Source organism: Gekko japonicus, unplaced genomic scaffold, assembly GCF_001447785.1.
Source record: "Gekko japonicus isolate JY-2015 unplaced genomic scaffold, Gekko_japonicus_V1.1 scaffold335, whole genome shotgun sequence".
NCBI lineage: Eukaryota > Metazoa > Chordata > Lepidosauria > Squamata > Gekkonidae > Gekko > Gekko japonicus.
The window spans coordinates 874,010-898,687 of NW_015165840.1; the positions used below are offsets into that span (position 1 = coordinate 874,010).

Below are 24,678 nucleotides of genomic sequence, written 5' to 3' on the forward strand. Positions count from 1 at the left end.
AGACTTTCCAGCCTCCCAGCTCTTACCAGTTCTTTGCTGTTCTGCCCCTCTATAGTAACCACACTGCACAGTCCAGTGGTACACTATATACAAGGGTTTATTCACAGAATATACAATCAAAATGCTTCGCCAGACGCTTTTTACCTCCGAAGAGAACGTACATGGCTTCTGTACAGACTTATATACATAGCAGCACCAATCAGCAACAAGCTGAGTCATGGTGACTCTATACTGTCCAGTGCCAGCCATAACCGGTCAGAACTAGCTTTTCTGTCCACCTGCTGACAGGTAACTGTCACTGAACTGTCAGTTAGATCACACTGATCTTCCTGCTGTCTGATTAACTTCCAACAGGGCCACCTCAGCAGCATATATGGATACAGAGCCCACCATTTTCTCCAGGGGAACTGATCTCTGCCATCTGGAAAGCAGTTGGAATTCTGAGTGATCTCCAGCCCTCACCTGGAAATTGGACACATTTTACCTCAGAACAGCAAACTGTTTAGAATGTTAGAGGCAAAAGCCAATCAAGTCGCATATGCAAACGACCTCTGTGTTCCGAGGCAAAGGCCAATGAGGCTGCATATGCAAATAACCTCTGTGTTCTGACTGGCTGTGGAGGGGAGAGGAAGAGCAAACTGTTTAGAATGTTGGAGGCAGGACTCAGGCAAAGCAGCCAGTGGATAGGGAGACCCTCTGAATGACAGATCAGAGAGCGAACTGATTTTGGAGCGTGTGGAATGTTCTAGAGAAGTGCCACCACCATTTGGCTATTATTTATAAGGGAGATAGCTGCAGTAAATATTTGTTTAAGCCATTGGCTGTAAAGGACAAAACCACAGTTTAAACAAGAAGTTAAAAAAGCTGAATTCATTCTGTACAGTCACTATACACAAGTCCAACTAGATCAGCCATGGCATCGTGGCCATCAAAGCAAAGTTGGCTGCTGTTCACGTGTTCACTATTATTCAGTCTTTCCATGTGACATTCTAAATAATAGAGTTCTATGTTTTGGGTCTTGACTGATTATTGCTTTCTTTGTAAAAAACAGATTCAAAGATTTTGATTAAAACAAAACCAACCAAAAAGATAATAGGAGAGGGGAGAGAGGTCATAGAAGCAATATCTATTTTGCAGTGCTGGTTGCATAGCCTGATAACTTTTTTCAGCTGTCTAGCCTAATAGCTATCATTTTCTGAGAGCTATTTCCCTGTGGTAGTTTACTTTCTTGCCTACTCAATAAAGACAGTGAAATGATATGACTAAAACTGTCTATTAGCATTACTAATGCAGTTTGAATTTGTGAAATGGTGGTATGACTCACTCCTCTAGTTTTCTTCACACTTGCAACACAAAATACGATTAATCGCCAATGCTTATTTCAGGAGCTCAAAAAACAAAACTGAAGCAACAGCAAATCTCAGAACTACAGTTTCTATCATTCTTTTTTGAAATATGTTATTGGTAATGTTCCAGTAACAGTGAGGTGCATGTGAGAATTCAGTAGGCATGCTGAACCCCCTTGCGTGCAGGAGATATGCTTTTCCATATATTTTGTATTGAATAGAGAGGTCATACAGGTGTCCGGACAAAGGCTGTTCTAAAAAGAGTGGCTAATGAGTAGGGATGTCAGGCTTCAGGTGAGACCTGGGGATCCCCCAGAATTGCAGCTCATCTCTAGACTACAGAGATCAGTTCCCCTAGAGAAAATTGATGCTTTGGAGGGTGGACTCTATGGAATTGTACCCCACTAAGGTCCCTGTCCTCCCCCAGGCTCCATTCCCAAATCTCCAGGACTTTTCCTGCCTGGATCTGACAACCCTATCCCCTGCCGATGGCTGGGAGGGTAGCAACTAGGGCTGCCAAGTAGGGGCGGGGGGCAGGTAAACCACTGCTTTGGAGGCCCGATTTCCGCCGCCGTGGAATTGGGCCCTGGGGGGAACCCCGCCCCCGAAGCACAGCGTGGCTGCGTCACCGGAGGTGACGCAACCACATAGAGCACGTTGGGGGCGTGGCCCGATCGGCAGAGGGAAAACTCTATGGTTTTTCGTCTGCCGATCGGGGCCACGTCCCCAACGTGCTCTACATTGTGTGTCACTTCCTGTGACGTGCAGGCGGCGTGCGTGCGTCCCGCAGCGACTCCCAGAGCCCAGGGACAGTCCCCCGCCGGTGAGTATAAACGACTTGGCAACCCTAGTAGTAACCCAACTAAAGAGAAAGGGCAGAGGTGAGGGACGAATGAACTGATTTTGAGTTTCATGAGAATGTTGGTGCCTTGGAATATGGAAGGATTTTGAAATTGAAAAGAGAATGACAGAGCATTTGAATCTCAAGGAAAGAACAAAGTTCAAGAAAAGAGAGAAGACAGGAGTAAAGGAGATAAATATTATGACCAGGTTGGTAGACTGAAAGAATTAAACAAACAATGGAAGTGAGGATGGAAGAGAGAAAGAGTGGAAGCAGGAAGATTGAGAAGAAGAGGGTTAAAACAATCTAGGCAAGGGATGACCCAAGCATGATTTTAGACACGGGTCCATAGCCTTGTTGAACCTGTGGGTATTATTAGAATTTTGAGAACTAGGAATGAGCTGGGCAATCACAAAATGGCTGCAGTGGGTAGGTGTGTGACCAATCACAAAATGGCTGCCATGGGGGGGGGTTAGCTGGCTTCAATTACAAAATGTTGGAAGACTTCACTTCATGCCTCCTCCTGTAATGGAGGCAGTAGTTTTTGCATAGGTATTCCCTGTAGATAGAAAAGTGGTGCCTCTTCTGAAGCATCTCCTAATCCAATAGATTGGAGGAAATCCAGGACTGGCTGTTGGATTTGGAGGTGAGATTATTTGGAGAAGAAACGATGCTGGGAAATACATTGGTTGGCACATATGGGCTCTGGGGGGAATCACTGACCAGGTTTTACTGACATCAGGAAAGAAACAGGGAAGCATTCTTCTAATTTTAAATTAAAACAACACAGCCAAAACATGGTCACAAGGACAACAAGATTCTGGGCTTGGGTAGGGGAAGAAACTGAATTATCAAGTACAAGGAAGAGATATGGAAGAAATTGAAGCAGACAAGGCTATGGTAAATGCTAAACTACAGATTAGGTTCCCTTGTCCTCCTTTCATAAGCTTAGATAATGATGCTTATTGGGTTTTTTTTTTGCTTGCTCTAAGGGCCAATTGTCATGTCAGCTGAATAACGATAGAGCAAGATGATGATAAATGATGGACAGGTATGGCCAATTGAACTATTGTTGCACAGAGAGTGTTTGAGGTCCTGCCGGTCCCAGAGTCTGACAAAGAATGATGAGGTCAGCACAGTCTGAGTGTTCCAGGAGTTTTCCCAGGACATATCCTGTGCCCTGCAGTACAGCATTCCACTATAAATCCTCAAATATATTATAGCATAAATAATGCATGCTACTTTAGGTATAGCATCATGTATTTCAGAACAGCTGAAAAAAATTACTGTCTAGTACAACTGGTGCAGTATTTTAGGATGAAGCATCCCTATATTTCTGTTTCTGTATGAACTACCTTCTGATAATTACATTCATAAAATGTTTTGATACTGCAGGATGTGATCCACGAATTTACCTGATACACTGCATCTGCAACATTGCTTTTAGAACAGCGGGGGTTTTTTTTGGTTTTTTTTTAAAGCACATGAGATCTTCCCATCATTTCGGCATATCCATATAAGCATCGTATCCTGCTGCAATCTATAAGCAATTTAAGTAGGATGTATTGTATATCATATTGAATATTTATAGTATTGAATATTTATAGTAGTCGAACATCAAAAGGTTCAGCATTTGGGAATTGCAAGCTATAAATAACAAATAAGAAGCAGCATTAGAATACAATGGCAAAGAAGAATGGTTACAAAATATGTATTTGGGTCTCTGGCCAGGACATCAGAACAGATTTTGAGAGCATAATCTGGTGTAACATCTTTTTTTTTTACTTACTAAAAGGAATGAACACAATTCCAGGAGATCTAACCTATCATCCATGGAGAGGGCTTGATGCCTTAGGGGGATGCATTAAGGACTTTAAGTAGGTTGTGTTCTGTCGAACTTTCCAAAAGGCTGTGGATTTAGTCTAGAGATACTGCCTTTAACTTTACTTTCTGTTTCTGTTTTCTGGTCACATATCTGGTTAATGCAGGCATTTAATCTTGCAGGCATGTGATTTGCTGTTAGTTCCTTTTCTTACACTTCAAGGGGTTGGAGGGTTACAACAAACTGATAGTTTACCTGGAGGCAAGAGCAGAAATGGAAGTCCAGTCTTCCCCTCTGTAAGCACTTGAACTCTATATGAGCATGAAAATTACCAAATGGTTTGCAAGGTTTTGACAGATTGTCACACTCTGTGAAAAAAGTGTCCGTGTCTTTCCATTAGTGAACTCTTTGTAGATGCTGGGGGGTGGGGAACAGTTCCTCGCAACTGCAGCAGAATATCGTAGTGGCAGAATATGGTATTCTCTGAGCTGTACGAAAACAGATAATTCGTTTGGATTCATTCTTAGCTGATCTTCTTGCAATAAGGCTTTAAGAAAATGATTTGATGGAAATGATGGTGGTACTTGCTGTCTCACAGACTCCCGCAGCTATAAAAATACTTAGTGTTTAGATAGTGGAATTGCAAGTGCCCAAAGTGTGCATATGCATTATTTTAGGAATCCTTACAACTGCCCTGTAAGGTAGATCAGTATTACAATTACATATTATTAAAGAATATAAGGGTAATATGTATTATTTGTAGTATTAGTACAAAAATCTGAAGTAGAGATGCAAATCAGTCCAGGATAGAGAACTTTTTGTAGACTGTGCAAATACCGTGGTATTTACTAACTATAACAAATTGTGTAAGACTTTGTGCTCTTCATAGGAACATGTAATGGTAACTAGACTAACACACATATCAAGTGGTGGCTTTTTCTGGAAATTTATAGACCAAATCTAATTGCAGAGCCCTTTTGGAATATCAAACATAGTGGTCGCCTGTAAAACAGCAGGTGATCTTGATGAGCATCAGACTTGCAAGCCAGGTATTATATCTTGCTCCTTCATTGGCTCTGGTCAAGACTATGATCCAGGATTAACTGAGCTGAGATTATTCATTGGTCAGTGAAGCAAATTGTTGTTATTGCACAAATATTCTGATAACTCTGTACCCTGCTAAAGAATGGTTCTGGTAATGGTAGCAGCAAGATGGCCATGCACTGCAGAACATCAAAAGTAGAGACAAATGTTGATATGCTGAGACAAACCAGCATTTTGATAATTGTCTGAGTGCTGAATCCTAGTTAATATTTTGGTGATTGTCTGAGTGCTGAATCCTAGTTAATATACCACAATTTTGCAACCGATGCTGAACCAAGCTGATGGGACAGTAAGACTGCAGAGGAGAACCTAAGTAGAATGTAAAAGGTAGGGCATACAGCCATTGCAATTGTTGTGTTGAGGATTTTGAATTGGGCGCAACAGGGCCTTTGACACAGAATGTAGTGGTGGATAACTCCCTCAACCCATATCAAGTGTCTTCCCTCAAAAATGGATGTTTTTTGTAGACTCAGCAGGGGATTTGGATAGAATAGAGAGGTCTGATTGACAATTACATCAGTTGTATTGGAACCTTGGGTGGGGGAACAAACAGGAGTCTGGAAGTACTTCCTTGCTGCCTGTGTTGTGTCCTTCTGGCTGGGCTATTCCTGTAAGATGGGGAGGGAAGGTATGGCAGTGGGAGGAGATTTGTTTCATGAAGGGTGAGCTGAGCAGCCCCTTTATCTATTTTCTTCGTTTCTGAAGATTTGTGGCTGTCCCACCCTGTTATTTAATTGTATTTGTTGCTGGCTCAGCACTGAAACTTGAGGGAAGAGACAAGACCAATTTTTAAAATTAAACTTTTGAAAATGGCACATGAGAGGCTTTAGAACGTTCAAAAATAAACAAGATATTTTATTCAACATAGAGGGGGAAAGGTCAGGTGAAATCAGGGGTGAAATGTGAGGTAAATCTATAATGAACTCTGAGGTAACTTAGTATTTTCACAACTACAGTTCATATGTTTCCAGCAATTGAGAATTTTAAAGCTTTTCACACAGTCTTAGAATCTAAACATTTCAGTATACTTTCTTGAGTTTAACTGACTCTTCAGGTTTCAGAAGGCAGGGGTACATTACCAAGTACCTAAATTCCTTCTTTGAACACATCAGGGATCACTCTACTCTTTAAAGATATCAACCAGGCAGGGAATTTCTTCTCTTTCCTAGAAGATCTATCCCTTTTCCTGGTCTGAATGGTGGGTCTTCACTGATCCTCTCCTTGCCAGTCTTCCCAGTTCTCAGTCAGTGCTAGACTTTCTTCAGTCAGTTCTAAACTCTCCTAAGTCAGGCCTAAACTCCCACTGAGTTCTCTTCACCAGTCAGTTCTCAAGTCTTTTTGCTCAACTGACACTAACCAATCAAATCCCTTTTATGAGCCTGTCAATAAGAGGCTCTCTAGCTCTGTGAGGCATTAACCCTTCACAGTCCATCACGGGTTTATAATCGCACTTATGAGCTTTAAAACAGAGTCCGTCACAGCTAGATTTGATCTTTTGTGCAGGGCTTGATCTAAATAGTACAGCTGTTTGTGAACTGGTGATATGGTCAGACCAGTTCCTCGTAAAGGATAGCCATTCCCCCCCCCCTTGCAGGAGCAATGAGTGTATTTATGCTCACCTGCAGAGACTATTGGGTCCTGATGGTTTCCAAAATGCTGTGCAAGATTTATCTGGACCTGCCAGCAGTTCCCTCAATGAACTGACTGAGATTTGGAATAGAGGTCTTCAGGAAGCTATTGATCGGATTGCTCATTGATGCCTTTTGTGCCCTTGTGTCTCTGTGTCCCCCACCACAGTGGGAGGGCTGGGAAAGCACAGGGCAGGTATGGAAGCATGCCTCTTCCCCCCCCGAGCTTCTCTGCTGCTGTGGAGAAGTTCAGGGGGGGAAGGGGAAAAAGAAGGCATGTTTAAATGCCTTTCCTTCCATTCCTAACCTGGCGTGCATGACCGAGACCTGGGTGAGGGAGGGGGAGACAATGGCTCTCTCCCAACTTGCCCCTCTGGGGTTTGCGGTCCTTCACCAATCGTGGACTAGGGGCTGTGGGGGAGGAGTGGCACTATTCACCTGGGAGGCTTACTCCTTTAGGGAGCTTCCACCTCCGAGGATCACAGGCATTGAGTGTGCTGGCCTGGTTTGGGAGGTCGGGGAGAGTTTGGTGATTTGGCTGGTGTACCGGCCACCTAACGCACCGGCCAATAGCCTGCCATCCCTGATGGAGGCCGTAGCAGGCTGGGCATTGGAACACCGTAGACTGATTGTCTTGAGTGATTTCAGTGTCCATGCTGATGACGCGACCTCCACTCAGGCAGCGGAACTGGTGTCATCCATGGAGGCGCTGGGACTCTCCCAATATGTAACGACCCCCACTCACCAGGCTGGGCACATGCTCGACTTGATCTTCGCGGCGGGGGTAACAGTGGACTGGATTGCTGTGGCAGTTCCATGGCATGTTCCATGGCAGTTCCACCATGCCCTGGGGGCCCACCTGAATGTGCCACCCTGACCCTGTGTAGGCGGTGAGCATATTTTGGCTCGCCTGCAGAGCCAGATGGACTCGGTGCGGCTCCACTTGAAACAGTGAGCGAGCTTGAGGCCCATTGCACATCTTCAGTTTCGATCCTGGATCGCTTCAGTCCTCTCAGCCTTGAGGAAGTTGACAGTCTACTCGCAGCTGTGTGCCCAACCTCTTGCAGTCTTGATCTGTGTCCCTCCTGGCTTATTAAATCTGGCCATGAGGGGTTTCAAGGTGCCCTAAGGGAGATTATCAACAAGTCCCTCTTAGAGGGGAAGTTCTCTGGGGCACTCAAGGAAGCGATGGTCTGCCCTCTCTTGAAAAAACCATCTTTAGAACCGGCTGAATTGGCCAACTATTGGCCAGTCTCCAATTTGCCCTATTTGGGCAAATTGATTGAGAGGGAAGTGGCGATACAGCTGCAGGGTTTTCTGGAGGACGCTTCCATATTAGATCCCTTCCAGTCTGGCTTCCATCCGGGTCATGGGATGCAGACAGTGCTGGTCGCTCTGACTGACGACCTCCGGAGACATCTGGATCAAGGCAGAATGGCAGTGCTGTTGTTGTTAGATCTGTCGGCTGCATTTGACATGGTCGACCACCAGTTACTAGTGGGGCTCGCCTTGCAATGGCTTGCTTCCTTTCTCCAGGGTCGGGGACAAAGGGTGGCGCTGGGGGAACAGCTGTCCAGGAGGCATCCACTTGAGTGTGGTGTGCCTCAGGGGGTTGTGCTGTCCCCGATGTTATTCAATATCTATATGCGCCCCCTTGCCCAGATTGCCCGGAGGCATGGGCTGGGGTGTCATCAGTATGCTGATGACACCCAGCTCTATATGATGTTAGGCGGCCAGTCAGACTCCAGACCAGATGACCTGGATCGTGCTTTGCAGGCCGTGGCTGGGTGGCTCAGGCTGAGTCAGTTGAAACTGAATCCAGCGAAGATGGAGGTCCTGTGCCTAGGTTGGGACGGTTCAGAGCTGGGGGTCCCACTCCCGACCTTTGGGGGGGCTTTACTGGTCCCAGTGCCAGAGGTTCGTAGTTTTTGAGTGCTCCTGGATCCCTCTCGTACCATGGAGGCCCAGGTAGCAGCCACTGCCAAGTCAGCCTTTTATCATCTTAGGCTGATTAGGCAGTTGGTTCCCTTCCTCGACCGCGCTGACCTGGCTACAGTGATCCATGTGATGGTCACCTCGAGACTAGACTACTGTAACGCTCTCTAGATGGGGCTGCCTTTGTTGTGGATCCGGAAGCTACAGCTAGTGCAGAACGCCACAGCCAGGCTGTTGATCGGTACCGAGTCTGCTTCAAGGTGCTGGTTCTTACCTTTAAATCCCTATATGGCTGGGGTCCAGCATACCTACGGGACCGCCTTTCCCCGTATATACCCCAGAGAGCACTACGGTCTGGGTCTCAAAATCGGTTGACCCTCCCTGGCCCGAGGGAGGTCAGGCTAGCTGCTACTAGGGCCGGGGCCTTTTTGGTGGCGGCCCCTACCTGGTGGAACGAGCTCCTGGAGGAGATCAGGGCCCTGCAGGACCTTTCACAGTTCCACAGGGTCTGCCAAATGGAGCTCTTCCGCCAGGCATATAATTAGGGGCCACTGCTGTAGTGCATGGCCCGCAAAGTCATCATTGAGCAGCTGCCATAAGAGTGACGAGCAGAATAACATCTAAGCACTTTATGCTGGGAGCTAGAAACCCATCTGAAAGCATTCCTTCTGACTGAATTTTAACTGCCGCCAGCACTTTGTAATGTATTAATTTTAACTGTTATGTTTTAGTTTGTATTATGTATGTTTTTATCATGTACTTATGTCATTGGAAGCCCCTCGGAGCCTACCTGCGCTTCTCCAGGAGCATTTAAACATGCCTTCTTTTTTTCTTCCCCCCCCCGAGCTTCTCTGCAGTGGCAGAGAAGCTTGGGGGAGGGAGGCATGCTTCCATGCCTGCCTCCATGTCTGCTCTGTGCTTTCCCAGCCCTCCCGCCATGGTGGAGGTGGGAGGCTGGAAAGCACAGGGCAGGCATGGAAGCATGCCTGGGCTCCTTGCCTGCCCCTCTCCAGTTGCCCCGCAGCCACAGCCCCCTGGAGAAGTGCAAGCAGGGAATCCAGGCATGTTTAGATGCCTTTCTTTCCCTCCCCAAAGTGGGAGAGGGAAAGAAAGGCATTTAAGCATGGCTGGGCTCTCTGCCTGTGCTTCTCCAGCAGCCCTGGGGTAGCTGGAGGAGGGAAGGTAGAGAGGAGGCTTTCCCTGGTCAGTTTCACTCCCACAGCTGACTGGCGGGGGATGGTGGTGGTGAAATTAACTAGGAAAGCTACAGTGGGAGGGAAGTCAGTATTCGGCTACCTGAAAGCCGAAAAAGCTGAATAAATTTGGGAAACTGTATTCAGATGCCAAAAAGTTTCCTGGATTTGCATTCAGCTTTAAAAATACTGATTAATATTGATAAGGTATTTATTCGGTATTTTTTTCAGTTTGGGAAAGCCGAATGCACATCCCTAGTGGTGACTAAAATATCTAATAAGTAAATAAAATAAATAAATGGCACAAGAAGGCCCACGAACAGGAGAAGCTGGTATCAGGCTCTGATCTGAGAAGCTTGGTCTGTAAGAGGGAGGAACAGAACAGGGTTATGAAGAACTGGTGGTAAAAACACTGAAATACAGACAGATGAGCAATGAGACCAGAGGAGAACCTCAGAGCATTATAAATGTATAAGAATCTCTTTGCCAAGGTAAATTGACAGTTCTTCTAACATAACTCATTATTTTCAAGTTAGACTAGTAGAGCTCTCTAGAGCACCACAGAATGTCTTTTCTAGGCCTATCCCATCTATATTTGCAGGATCATGTTGTTTTTAGAGGAATAGTGTCTGGCCGACACCATCTACTTCTGCTCCTGATTTCCAGGTAAACGTGTCTGGGCTTATTTTTTAAAATGGAGATTTCAAGAGATGTTTCTTTTCTCAAAAAGCACTTGGGAGATGACAAGTGCACAGAGTGATTTTTCTGACAAGCTTGAGTTGTAACTTCATATTTGTTGGCTGTTCCTCTCTATTGAAAATGTTACCTGAGCTAAACTTGAGTGGCTTCAAAGTTAGATAAATGAACTAGAAAGCAAGAGAAATCCTGTGATAACATTCTTGCAACAAACACCACTACAAAACAGATGAAGTGAACATGTACGTGGCTCTGGAAAGCTGATCATATCAAGCTTATTCACAGTACCTGACACCCATAGCCCCAGTATAGTCAAGTGAAAGTCCCTTTGTGCAGCACCTGCTCGATGAGGATGTTGAATATATACATCTGGCTGCCAAGTTTCACATAGCCGGGTTTGTGCTCTATCTGTTCAGCACAGCTGAGATAATGTCCCTAGAAACATTGTGGCCCTCCCTGTCTATATGCTTGCCACCTGCCACCTTTGAGTGAAAATGAATCAAAGAACAAGTTTAATTTTTCAAGTAATATTTACTGTCTATTTCATGGGGTAAACATGTATGATTGCTGTATGGATAAGAACATATTTAGAGTCCAGTGGCACCTTTAAGACCAACAAAAGTTTAATCTAGGGATGAGCTTTCGTGTGCAAGGCACACTTTTTCAAATACATTGGAATGGAAGTTAGAGTGAGTTCAAACTTATAGACAGGCTGAACAGCAAATTTACATGTAACATGATGAAGATGTTTTAAGGTATGCAAAAACAAAACTAAATAACAAGCTAAGGTTATTAGGTCAAGAGTTGTTTTGATTTAATTGGGGGGGGAAGACACGAAAGCAATAAATATGTCAAAATAGGGATCAAGTGTGTAAAGACATTTTTTTCTAATGTTGGAAGTAAATTGAGACTCACCATCTCCTCTCAGGCGTGGAGGTAACTTAGAATTTTTTTAAAAAATGGGTGTAGTGGTATGTCAACAAAACATCCCAATATTCCTTGCATTACATTCAGTCAAGGCTAATAGATTTATTATGGTGTAAGCTTTCGTGGACTAGTGTCTTTTTTTAATCAAATGCATGAACTGTGTCCTCAGTTGGCAAAAATATATATACAGGGAGGGAAGCAGAAAAAAGAACTGTAAACAATGGAGTCAAAAGCTGATAGAACATAAACATTTCAGGCCATGACATTTCCCTGTAAAGTTCAAATGTCATTGACAGGATGTAGATGTCTCATGAGTCCTATTCAGGCTTGGAGGGGAGGAAAAGGATGTAAGCCCCCCAATCATGGAGAAAGGTGGGATATAAACAAAGAAAATAAAGTGAATAAAATTTCTGGCACTGATATCATGTGTACTGGGAGAGAGTATGACATGCAATGCTCCTGATACGTGTGGGTTCTGATACACGTGTACCGAGGCTGAAAATATGTATGCTGCCACATTCAGACAAAATGGTGGTTGCATGTATCAGGAGGATCATGTGTAGCCCCCTCTCCTGGAGTCCGATCAGACAGTTCTTTAGATCTGCGTGAGGCATGAGTGCCTCATGGATTTAAATGTAATGTCCAGATATTAACACCTGGGAAACATCTGTCTTCTGTGAGCATCCCGTTTTGCCGCACTTCGGTGCCGTTCTAAAAAGTTAAAATCTGGAGTTTTTGGTTCTGACGGGCCAGTCATGGACTTTCCCCATCTGATCGTTCCAACACACTATTAAAAAATGGCGCCCGTTCGGGATGGTCTGATGTCAGACCATCCCGAACGGCTGCCATTTAAAAAAAATCTTGATTCTGCGCATGTGTGGATAAACAAGCTTGTAATATCACACCTATGTGCATGCACAAACTTTTGTTGTTGTTTTTAAAAAAGCCCCTGCGCACGCCTCATTCAGTGGACACCATCTAGAGAAACCACAGCGGAAGCAGCGTGTAGTAAGGCGATTCCCCCGGGGGATGTCTGGTCGTGCGAGGACAGATTTAAAAGATCGGGATCAAATTTGAGCTGGCATAATGGCGGGATTAGCTGCCCATCTGAATGCATCCCTGGTATTTTTGATCGCAGCACCAGCAGTGTGATATGTGAAAAGGGCTTGGGAAATGGGGTTTTCCATGCATGGTACACTGGTTATATTCCTGTACTGATCCCATACTGTACTGTACTGACTCACTTTTCCAAGGTGTTCAAGTATCTTTGCTTAGCAGTCTCTCAGCCTTCAAGGCCACAGTTTTGAATTGACGCTGACCAATGCTGCCCAGGCTTTGTGAGTAGTAGGAATAAAAAGAAGGGTCACTAGAACCTGATTCATACCTATGGAGAAAGGAAGAGCTTAGTTATTCCCTCTGTGACCATGAGTCCCATAATTCATTTTTATTCTCTTTTCAGAAGCAGGTAGAGCTCATTCCCTGGCCACTGAAATACAAATAAATGTGCTTAGAATTTTCAATCCTTTGGAGATTCTCCATTGAAAACCATTGTTAAAGGCAAAACAGAAAAGGCCTTCATTATTCCTACTGAAAGAAACATTTGAATTGCTGGCATTTCATGTTTGTAGAAAAGAAAGAGAATAAATTACCTGTACCCAGACATCCTTTATTTTTTTGTAATTAAAATGTCCATCAAAATTTAAACCAGCATATTAGACAGTGACAAGGCTGCTAAGCTTATCAGAAATTACTGCCTTGTATTAATAAAACACGTCTAGATCTGTATCTGTATCTCAACTGCGATTTTCCTTACAGAAGACTAACGCCTTCTTTTCTAGGATTAAACAAAAAAAGGCAACACTACAACTTACCCAGCAGATCTGCGTTATCTAGTTTGAATAAGAGATGAAATACATCAAGCACTTTAAATTATTGCATAACAAAGAACAGCGACAGACCTCATAAAAGAAATAGGAGATTTCATTTTGATTATGTTTTAGGAAACATTGCTATCATTTTATTCTGCAAGTCATTTTTTATAATGCGGGGGTTGGAATCTCTTTGAAAATAGGACTGGAGAGTTTCAGTAGAAGTTGTATGGTTTTATTTTGTCTTGCATGTTTGTTATTGGCAGGGGGAAGAAGAAGGGACATGATGTAGACTTTTTGATTACCATTCCTGGAGCAAGGCAGGAAGATGAACTGTTACACCAAGTGATTGACATCTGGAAAAAGCAGGTTGGACAAATTGTCTTAAGATCACTGGGTTCAGCACGTTCAGAATGCAACGATGAATGTATGTAGATACGGAATGCTTTATCTGTTCCAATCAACACATCAGAAGTTATTTTTCAGTCTCCAAGTGGCTTGTATTAATTTGTGGGGGGTGGTAAATAAAAGGGGTAGTTGCAATCTGCTTTTCTTGCTGTTCCCCAGCCACAGTAGCTAAATAGCTCTCTTGCTTGCCAGAATGACCAGAGGGAAACTGTCCTCTAAAGGCTGATACATGGTCGTTCCCACCCTGAAATTTATTCCCTAAGCGAAATCCAATTGTGTAACACTATGCCCATGACTCTGGTTGCTGGCACTTCATCAAAATACCTCAGGTGGAGGAGGGAAACTGCTTATCTCTCCTTATATATAATTTAATAGTGGGTGCCAAAGTTCTAATTCTAAAATGCACTCCCTTAGTGTATGGCTGATGGCACTGCTCCTCAGCATATATCGCCACCAATCAGAAGGCAAAGCCCGGGTCCCGCCCACACCACAACTGCTGCGACAACCTGGTCTTTTGCATATGGAAGCTGATTGGACTTTCAGTCTGTAGGATCAACACAACATGAATGATGATGTCACAACATTTTTTTTTTTACTAATGTGTGTTTTAAAAGTGCCCCTTTCTCACAATATTCATCTTGTGGTGATGGCCTGAAATTGCCTGCACGCATGAAGTTATCCTGAAAAGAATCAGACCATAGGTCTATCAAAGTATTGTCTACTCTGGCAGTGGCTCCCCAGGGCCTCAGGCAGAGGTCTTTCCAAACATCTACTACCTGATGCTTTTTAACTAGAGATGCTACAGACTGAACTCGAGCCTTCTGCATGTGAAGCAGATGCTCTGCCTCAGCAATATATGGGTCAAAAATGTGTTCGGTTATAAGGAGAAGTTACAGAAAATACAAGGTAGGAAATCAGTCTGTAGGATCAGTCTGAGGATCAACACAACATGAATGATGATGTCACAACATTTTTTTTTTACTAATGTGTGTTTTAAAAGTGCCCCTTTCTCACAATATTCATCTTGTGGTGATGGTCTGAAATTGCCTGCACGCATGAAGTTATCCTGAAAAGAATCAGACCATAGGTCTATCAAAGTATTGTCTACTCTGGCAGTGGCTCCCCAGGGCCTCAGGCAGAGGTCTCTCCAAACATCTACTACCTGATGCTTTTTAACTAGAGATGCTACAGACTGAACTCGAGCCTTCTACATGTGAAGCAGATGCTCTGCCACTTAACTACAGCCCTTCCACCTGGCTGCTTGTCCATATGGGAGTAATCCATGTGTATCTCCTCACTGTACATTTTGGCTTCCATTGGATGTTTTTTCTCCAAGCTGCTGTAAGTCTCAATGAACAATGTTTAAGGTACAGAAATATATCCCATAAAAATGGAAAATGGCACAAAGAACTTGCACTATCGTTGGAACCAATTTTTGCAACTTGCTATGTGATCTGAAAATTTTTCTTTGATTGGGATAAAAATCTGGACCACATGTTCAAAATTTATTAGAAAAGTTGTCGTCAAAATGGACATCTGTTATTCAGGTTATTCAGGGTTTTGGTGTTAACCGTAGTGCTATCAGAGTTGTAAACTTGTTAGTCAGTTTTAATGTGCCTTTATGTTTGTTTGTTTGTTTTTGTCTAATGCTGTGGATGCTGGCTGACCATTCCTTTTTTAGGCTGGTGGAATAGGCTACTGGTATTGGTACTTTGTACTGAAGGAATGTCGCCAGCAAATAGTGATAACCAGGGAGTGTGTTTATTTACCACTATCCATTTCATTTATATATTTTGTCTAGTGGTTCCTGCTTGCTTAGTCTCCCTCTGTCATCTCCTCCCAATCCCAGTTTACCTGGCTTCATGCACCCTGGAGACTGCATATCCCAGGACACACTGGGTGCTGTGGACAGTGTCAAAACAGCATCACAGATTTTTGCGACAATAGAGAGAGGAGCAACTTGATGTGGGGAAAGGGAGAGAATCCCCCCCCCGCAAATGTTGGTTGGCTGGCTTGCTGTAGCTGCAAGTACTGCTGCAGGCAGGCAATAAACTAAAAAAGGGATTTCAAATCTGTAGTAGCGTTAGCCTGTCTATCTGTAGCTAAGTAAAAGTGGCACCTTTAAGATTAGTCAAGTTCATTTCAGTATGAGCTTTTGTGAGTCATTTCTTCAGACGTGTCATGGGATTATAATATAAACAATATAATATTATGTGTTTGAAAATGTGAAATCTGATTTATGAAAGTTTATGCTGGAATAAATCTGATTAATCATAAAGTGCCACTTAATTTCCATTCTGCAGTATTAAAAAAAGTGAAGCTATGGGCATGAACCGGGAAAACGTGGGTCGTATCAGTTTGGGATTTGTGGCATGCGCTGTTCATGAACCGTGGACCATCGCAAACTTTTTGATGCTAGACAAACTGGTTCAGTTTGTGAGGTTCATGATGTGGTAGAATGCCCCCCCCAGAAGTGAGTATTGCAGTGGGGGGTATGAGTGGGATATGAGTTACGGTTCCCTCAAAGAAGGTGCCCCCAGGCAAGTGCTTTCTGGGGAAATGACAGGAGCAGGTCAGGAGGTTCAGGGGTGTATATAATGGATCATGTGCAAGCTAAAGACACCAAACTCACAGCAGATCTTTGGCTGAATTTATGGGGTCCAGTTTATGGCCCTCCAAAGAAGGTGCCCTTATCCATTGTTTCCAACCGTGAAAAAATCAGCAAAAAAGCAAGGGCAATAGAAGCCTAGCTGAACAGAATCAAAGTCCCTGAGAATCTCTGCAGTAGAAAATGAAGGGACTGTATAGGATGGACCCCCTGCAAGATATACACATCAGACACATAGGAGACCTCACCCTGCCACCTGGTCCCCTACAATCTCTCCAAGTTGGGGGCGGATTATATTTCTGGGGTCCCAGTTACAGATCCTCCCAAAAGGTCTCCCCAGTGCTTTCTCTGGAAAAGGCAGCTGCAGATGCAGGAGTCTAGAGAATGGCTCAGGAGTAAGCCAGTGACACCAAACTCACAGGGAAACTTCACCTGCCATCCCCCCCCCCCGCTAGACACTGGAAGCAAGAACACCACCCCCTACACTTGCAGCCTCCCAAGTCTCCAAAAGCAGGTTCTGAAGGTCAGAAAGGCAGACATCCCCAGAGTTTCAACAGGGGCTTCCCAAAATAATCCTATAACAGCTTGGGGGGCACCCCAGCCCCACCAGACCAGTGGAAATAAGAGTTTTCCTTTTAAAAGATTAGTGATAGAATGACAGAAAGGCAGACATGACAAGAGATTTCTGAAAAGGGCTCCCCACAGTTATCTCTACAACAGCTTGGCGGGCACCCCATCCCCACCAGATCCCCACAAATTCTAGACATGCACAGATAACAAATATATAGATATGTGGGATGGTCCTTATAACAAACAGGACCTCACAAAATTCCATCAAAAACATAAGTGGGATATATTTTCTAAGCCCCAAACCCTAAAATAATGGCTATAACCACAAAAGTTAATTAATCTCTCTTGTATTCATTCTTTTATTCTCCTATAGAGAAGGGATTTTTGCATTGTAATGAAGATGCAGTGTAGTTCTTTGTAGCAACTTGTTCCTACCATAATTGTTTCTTGAAACACTTCTTGTTTTTCTTTGTCTCCTATCCTCTTAAAATAAACATGGGCTTGGATCCACTGGAATGTTTTTGTGGATGGAAGGATTTCCATCTCTGGAGCATGACTTTCATCTCCCCTCTTTTCCTCTGTAATCCAAAATGTCCCCTGTCCTAAGGAGCAACACTTCGCTGGGCATTTTGGGCTCCTGGTGGGGAGGAGTTGGGCTTCATGGATGGAAATCTTTCCATCTTCATAAATGCTTTGGGGGATCCAAGCTAAGGATTCAATCCAGCCAATTTTTTTGTCCTATCTCACCCATTACCTCCTCCTTTTATCCATGCAGAACATGTGATTTCATATGTAGCCTTATTTGATGATCAAATGAGACTCTCTCCTCCCTTTTCAGCAGTGGAAAACCTGGTTGGAACCAACTCTATGAGCTTTCTGGGGTCTTTCTGATTCTTTGGGATGCAAATCAAGTTTGTTCAAAAGTGCCAGACCTAGTGGTTAGCAGTGTTCCCTCTAAGCTGAGTTGGTGTGAGCTAGCTCACAGTTATTTAGCCTCCGGCTCACACATTTTGGTCTTGGCTCAGGAAGGAGGGCACCCGAGCAAATTGATTTGTGCAGTAGCCACATCGCTCGCTCACAACTTTAATGCCAGTAGCTCACACAGTAGAATTTTTGCTCACAAGACTCCACAGCTTAGAGGGAGCATTGGTGGTTAGGCACTGGAAAAGTAGTTTACAACTCTCATCGGATATGTGGTTCAATCAGTTATGGGAATACCTGGTCATGGACAAAATATCAGATGTTATTGTATTTCCTTGGCAGAGAATCCAGACTTTCATTCAGCTTATTTGGAACATTGGTTCCCTTTTCTTGAATATATTGAAAGACATAGTAAGCTTAAAAAGGCACTTCCTGATAATTTGAAGTTTATAGCTATATATTGAATAGCTGTTTGGTTTTATTGCTCTTGTGTTTTTTGTGTTTCTGATTATGTTGTTATTGTTGTGGTTTCCTAATAGTATGTGCTACTGTAAATTGTTGTTATATTATATAAATAAAAGATTATTAGGGGGGGTGGGACCAAAAGTGCCAGGCTTTCTTTAAGGTTAGTAGCTGTATACATTGTGCCATTGTTTTGAACAGCTGATATGAAAAGGAGGTCTATAACAATATTTGAATTCCTTAATTCAGAAGGTCTCATTTTTAAATTCTCATCATTTTGGGGAGCATGGATGAAGAGGCATCCTCCAAGAAAATTGCCTCAGCATTTTAATATTGCAAACATCATTCTCTCCTTGCCTCTTGTAGAACTGCATTTCTCAATGGAGTGCTCATAAATTATATTATTTCTTTCATGGATGGCTTACTGATGAGACTCCATATCTGCTGGCAACTCTGTATATACTATGGGTGGGATCTCATCTATATCTATTATTGGTCGTTAGTGAATATCAACAATCCTTCATTCTCAGTTTCCTCTGGTATTGGTTCCTTGTTTATTGGAAGAGTCAAGCTTCTTCAGCTTGGTCCTTGAGTCTACATCTACTTTACTGAAAGTTAACATGCCTCTGAGCTTGAATGCCAGTTGTCTCAATAGCTGAAATGACCACTTCTGCTGTCTTCTTTATCTTTAAAAAGGTCAAGGTTCCCTTGCTCGAAAGCCAGTCGAGTCCGACTCTAGGGTTGCGGTGCTCATCTCCATTTCAAAGCCGAAGAGCCAGCGCTGTCCGAAGACGTTTCCGTGGTCATGTGGCTGGCATGACTAAACACCAAGGCACACGGAACGCTGTTACCTTCCCACCAAAGTGGTACCTATTTATCTACTTGCAATTTCTTGCTTTCGAACTGCTAGGTTGGCAGGAGCTGGAACTAGAGACGGGAGCTCACTCCATCATGCGGCACTCAGGTCTCGAACTGCTGAACTACCGACCCCCTAATTTAAGTATTTAATGGTTCCAGAGTTCATTTTAATTTTACTTGCAGGTCTGTTTTGTAACTTCTGAGCATTGTACTCAGGGGTAGGGATGGGCACAAACTGGGGAAATGTCGTTCAGTTTGTGGTTTGTGGCATGCCCAGTTCGTGAACTAAGAACCATAATGTCTCTTTAGGAACCAAATGAACTGGATCAGTTTGTGAGGTTTGTAGTGCAGTAGAATGCCCCCCTGGCATGCTAGAGACACCAAGCTCGCAGGGGATCTCCAGCTGACTCTCCTCTACCTGTCCACCAAGTTTGGTGTGAATTGGATTTATTGGTCTGAGTTACAGCCCCTCCAAGAAGGTGCCCCCCCCAGGAAAGTGCTTTCTGGGGAAATGACAGGCAGTCCAGGTTCAGGGGGTTCAGGAGTATATAGAACTAATCCTGTGCAAGCTAGAGACATCAAAGTTGCAGGGGACCTCTCTGAGATGCTCCTCTACATGACCACCAAGTCCCATCCCCATTACTTTGAAGTTTGGTAAACATTTAGATTGAGTGGAAATGGTCTGTCTAGAAATGTATCTGTTCAAGAACCATACAAACCTCCACAAACTGCTTGAATGTTCATGGAAAGTTTGTGCTGGTTGATCTGCTATGAAGTTCCCTTTGCGAACCATGAACCGGCCAAAATGTATCACAAATTTTAGTTTGCGAGCCGGTTCGTGCCCATCCCTACTCAGGGAAGCTCTTCCATTTCCTAGCAGAGCTGTGCCACTGTTCAAATAATTACCTCCTCTTTCACCTGAAGCTTCAGCCATTTCAATGGTGCTTATTGGATTACTCAATGGTGCTGTCTCTTGAGCACTCCCTGTTTCTTTAGTTAGAGACTTTCTGAAGTTTGTTTCTTAGGTTTGGTTACATGCTGAAGTTTTGATCTGTTTCAAACTGCTGAGATTTACTATTTATTTTGAATAAGGTTGGTTGTCTTACTTGGGCCCACCTGAGGTATGAGGAGGAATGGAGTTCAAAGCTCCCTGTACAGTCATGTTTGATTTCATCAGTTTAAATTCCCTAAAGTTCATTTTTGATGTGACCTTTCATTGCCTGGAAGTAGCTGAAGGGTGGCTTCTTTCTATACCACAACAAAGTTAGAAGTTTGAGATCATGTAGGAGGAATGAATGTTGCAGCTCTTTTTCATGCCAGCTTTGTTCCAGCTTCTAGAAGGGGCATCCCCGATAACAGAAGAATTCGTGGCATCTGTTCCAAAAGCCACGGGTAAAAGCTATGCTCCCATGTCACTAAAAGGAGCTCCCAAAGATCAGTCAAAGTGTTTGGTAGTGTTCTCTATCATTATGATAATCAATATTTTGCACAACTTCTGAATGAACTCCTCCTTCACGCTAACTTCTTGTGCTTCTCAGCCCTCTGACAGTAATCTCTTCAGCCTGCAAGCATGCCATTCGTTGTACATGGATTCAGTCCACTAATGTGTGCATATGAGGATCTGTGGTTCCGAGTACTTAACCTGACATTACAAGAGGAGTAGAATGAAGCATTTCAATCTCTCTCTAAAAACCAGCCAGCCAAAGATAACAGGAATGATTTGCTGTGGCTAGAAGTTTCAGTGTTCCTTGTTCGCAGGTTCCATGGTTGTCAGCATAGAAGCTTAGGTGTCTGCAACATGCGAAGAAAGTATCCTGTTTGCAGGCGGTGTCTGCAATATGAAATCTTTAAACATGCGAAGAAAGTATCCTGTTTGCAGGCAGCTCCTCTCCAGACTATTGTGCTCCCCAGGCAGATTACAGTTCTCTGGGTGGGTGGGGGAAATATCCCAATGTGTGAGAATCACTGTGTTAAATACTTTCTGTTTTTTTCCAGTACTGGGCATAGTCAGAGTTTACTCAGTAACATGGTTTTCATTTATTTAAACCCATTAAAATGAACTCAGTCAAATATATAACAATACTTTACCCTCCAAATTAGCCCCATGAACCAAAAAGCCATTCTGGTTAGTAGGACCTTGCAGTGCTTCTGAAAGGTGTCAAGGTTCTAACAAGTCCCCATTGCACCCATTTATTCAACTGTGAAGCAGTCACTGATCCTCTGTGTGCCACTGTTCGATGACCAGGGAACATTCAAAATGTGTTTTTTAGAGTGCATGGCAAGTCTCAGGGGGTGAGCTATCAAGGACTGTAACCCATCAAGGAATTTATTGGCCTCAAAGCCACCTTGGAATCGTTCTTCAAAGGAACTTGAGATGCACAAAGGCCTGAATGAATGTGCCTTGAGCACATTTCCTCATTATGATGCTATAAATGCATGAGTGAATATTTGAATCTGCAAAGACAGAATATGTAATAGAAAAATGATGTGCAACCGAGCATGGTGAAACTTGAAACCCAGTCATTTTCTCTTATTCCTCCCCTGCAGTCCCTATGGATTGTAATGGATAACCCCATTGCCCCCACTATGTGGAACTGGCCCAATGTTGTGCCATTTTCGTAATCCTTTTCCAACTATCAATATATCTGCTGCCAGCAAAATCAAGATAAAGGGGAAAAACAAAAAAGAGGAGAATTATACCCTTTTTACTTTTTCTAAAAAGCATCTTTGATTTCTATAAACATGGAAAGCACTTTCATACTTGTGACAGTAAGCCTGCCTCTGTATTCATTCCTCCTCTGCTTTTGGGCAGCTGCTTCAAAGCTTAAAAATGCATCAAAGAATGTCACTGGGGTCACAATGTTGACTTTCTTTCAGCTGCTTTGTAGGAAGGAGGATTCTGCAGCATTTGACTTGTAAACTATGAATAAACCCACCTCCTCCCCTAAGTTCAGTAGTTAGGAAGGATTCCTCTTTTTCAGCTGAAAGTTTAACATTGTCAAATCTTCCCTAAAAGCTGTTGAAAAACTAATGGGGTAAGTCAACCCTGCGATGCTCTTTGAAGTGGCATCATTGGGAATAAGAGAGTCTAGGAACACAGGCAAAAAAAAATAACACTATCTTCTCAACTTAAAAGGGGAACAATAAAACAGAAAAGCTGCATTGCAGTTGATGGATAATGTTTTATAAAAAAAATGCTTTTAAACATGCTTCATGGGCCTTTTAAAATGACTTCCCTGTGGGCCGCATTTTGGAATGCTGTAGGCTAGTCATTAGTATATATTGATATGCTTTATAATAAATGTATGTAGCCTGCATTTGGTATAATATTTCAGTGTGTAGATGAGAGGATGGTGCAAGAGTTTCCAAGCCTCCAGGAGTTAAGAGCCTCAGAATAGTAATTGGAATGCTCTCCTAGTGTATCGAGAAGATCTTCAACGTGCTCTCTGTGCTTCACACCAATGGGATCTAGTTCACATGCGCTGGATCGATCAGTGCTGTAGCAAGCTCTTTTAATGGATTTTTGTGCCCAGTCCCTCGGGCATGCGCAGGACCCCCACCGCGCATGCCCAGAGGGGTGGGCGCAGACATCCCGCCAGTTCCTTTCTTACCGCCGCGTTGGAAAGACCACTTTCGTCGTCGGTCTGATTGGTTCGCTGTGCGCTTTTGCCTCGCAGCTCTCAGCTCTTAGAAATTATTTCTGTTCTTTATTTTATCTTTTTTTAAAAGTGATTTGTCCTTTAAAAAACCCCTTTATTTTCTTCTGAGGGGAATTTACCTCAGGCCTTCGGGCCAGCCCCCTATCCGTTTTTCTCCACTTCTCTTCTTATGGAGAAGAAGTGGGGATTTTTCAATAGATGCAGACGTTGTGGTAGCAAACTTGCTCCTCCTGACCGTCATACCCTCTGCATTTTTTGCCTTGGAGAGTCTCAAAAGCCAGAGTCGTGTTGTCACTGCACTCGATTCTCTAACCAAACAAGAAAGAACAGTGCTGCGCACCTTAAAGTGGTGCTGCTTGAATTGGCCCTTGCTCCTGCCTCAGCGATAGAGGAGAGACCGTCTACATCGACAGTTCTGGCATCGTGACCTGCCTCCGATGTCGACCGCCTGATACCGAAGCCCTCGACATCGAAGACACGATCGTCTGCCTCTACGCCAATCAAGAAGAAGGCTAAGGCAAGTACAGCGCATAAGTCCACAAGGAAGGGCACCTCCAAGTCTCTTAAGGCAGCGAAGAAGGGGAAGGAAGCGGTGCCTGAACTGGGTGATGCCCCTATAGTGCCTCCCGCTCCAATGGCAGTATCAATATCGGAGGCCCAAGTCCCTCCACTGATACCGACCATCCATGTATTGGACTCCCCTGTCCACCAGATGGAGCCTCCTTACTCCGACATCGAAACGGTAGAGCTCCTAAGTCATCAGATGGATGCAGAGCATTCTCTGTCTCCTTCTCCATTGTCGACATCAATGGTATCGGAAGCCCCCGACGTCGATCCACGTCGGCACCAATATGCCTCATGTGACATGCAGTGTCACCCTCCTCGTCTGCTCACTCAATCTGTCGATATCGACGACCGACATTACAGGGACAATACATGCAAACAAGCTACTGCCTTGTCTCCCAGACGTACGCGGTCCAGAAGCCGTTCCCCCAGAGTCTTCCTGCCTCCCCCACCGCCAATGCCGTGGGATCAACTACAGTTGACGTACCTCTACGGGGCTTACCCACCGTCCATGCCGTGGTTGACTCCAGCGGACTATTCTGATTGGGATCGCTACTCGACCCACTCCGTTCATAGGTCGAGATCCCCACACAAGTTGAGACCTTCGGCATCTCTGTCGCGTCCTCCTATAGTCGATCCGTCCCACCATACTCTGGAACCAAGTCGTCCACTCAATCCTCTGGTCACTTCAAACACTGTCACTCCTATCGTCCAACCGAAACCGGTACCTTCTCAACAGGACATTTCAGTCCACACGCCACAACAAGACTCCTCTGATTTCATGGAAGAGGACTCAGATACGGAGGCTTCTAAGTCTCATACCTCTCCAGACCATGGATCTCCCAACCAAGATGTTGCAGAGGACTTACCTGTCTCTCCATCGGACAACCTTACCTCCTACACTGATTTAGTCAAGAGAATGGCCCACTCTTTAGGTCTGTCTGTCATCCAGCAACACCCGCAGGTGACAGATTCTGTTTACGACATAGTTCAGCTCGATACCTCGTCCACCTTGGCATTACCCATGTCCTCAGTACTACTGCAGGCAGCGAAACATGGCTAAAGCCTTCGTCTGCTCCTGTGTCTACAAGGAAATTGGATCACATGTACAGAGTCCAAGAGTCGGATGAACCTCGTCCACCTTGGCATTACCCATGTCCTCAGTACTACTGCAGGCAGCGAAATCACCATGGCTAAAGCCTTCGTCTGCTCCTGTGTCTATAAGGAAATTGGATCACATGTACAGAGTCCAAGAGTCGGATGACGAA

General features: G+C 44.1%; 1 protein-coding gene across 1 annotated transcript in view; it reads left to right on the forward strand.

The window, feature by feature from the left end:
- Window positions 1-24,678, forward strand: part of DNTT (DNA nucleotidylexotransferase) — a 186,174-nt gene that overhangs the window by 105,343 nt on the left and 56,153 nt on the right. The window contains 1 exon segment of the mRNA XM_015410995.1: window positions 13,627-13,705. Coding sequence (XP_015266481.1) covers window positions 13,627-13,705 — 79 coding nt within the window.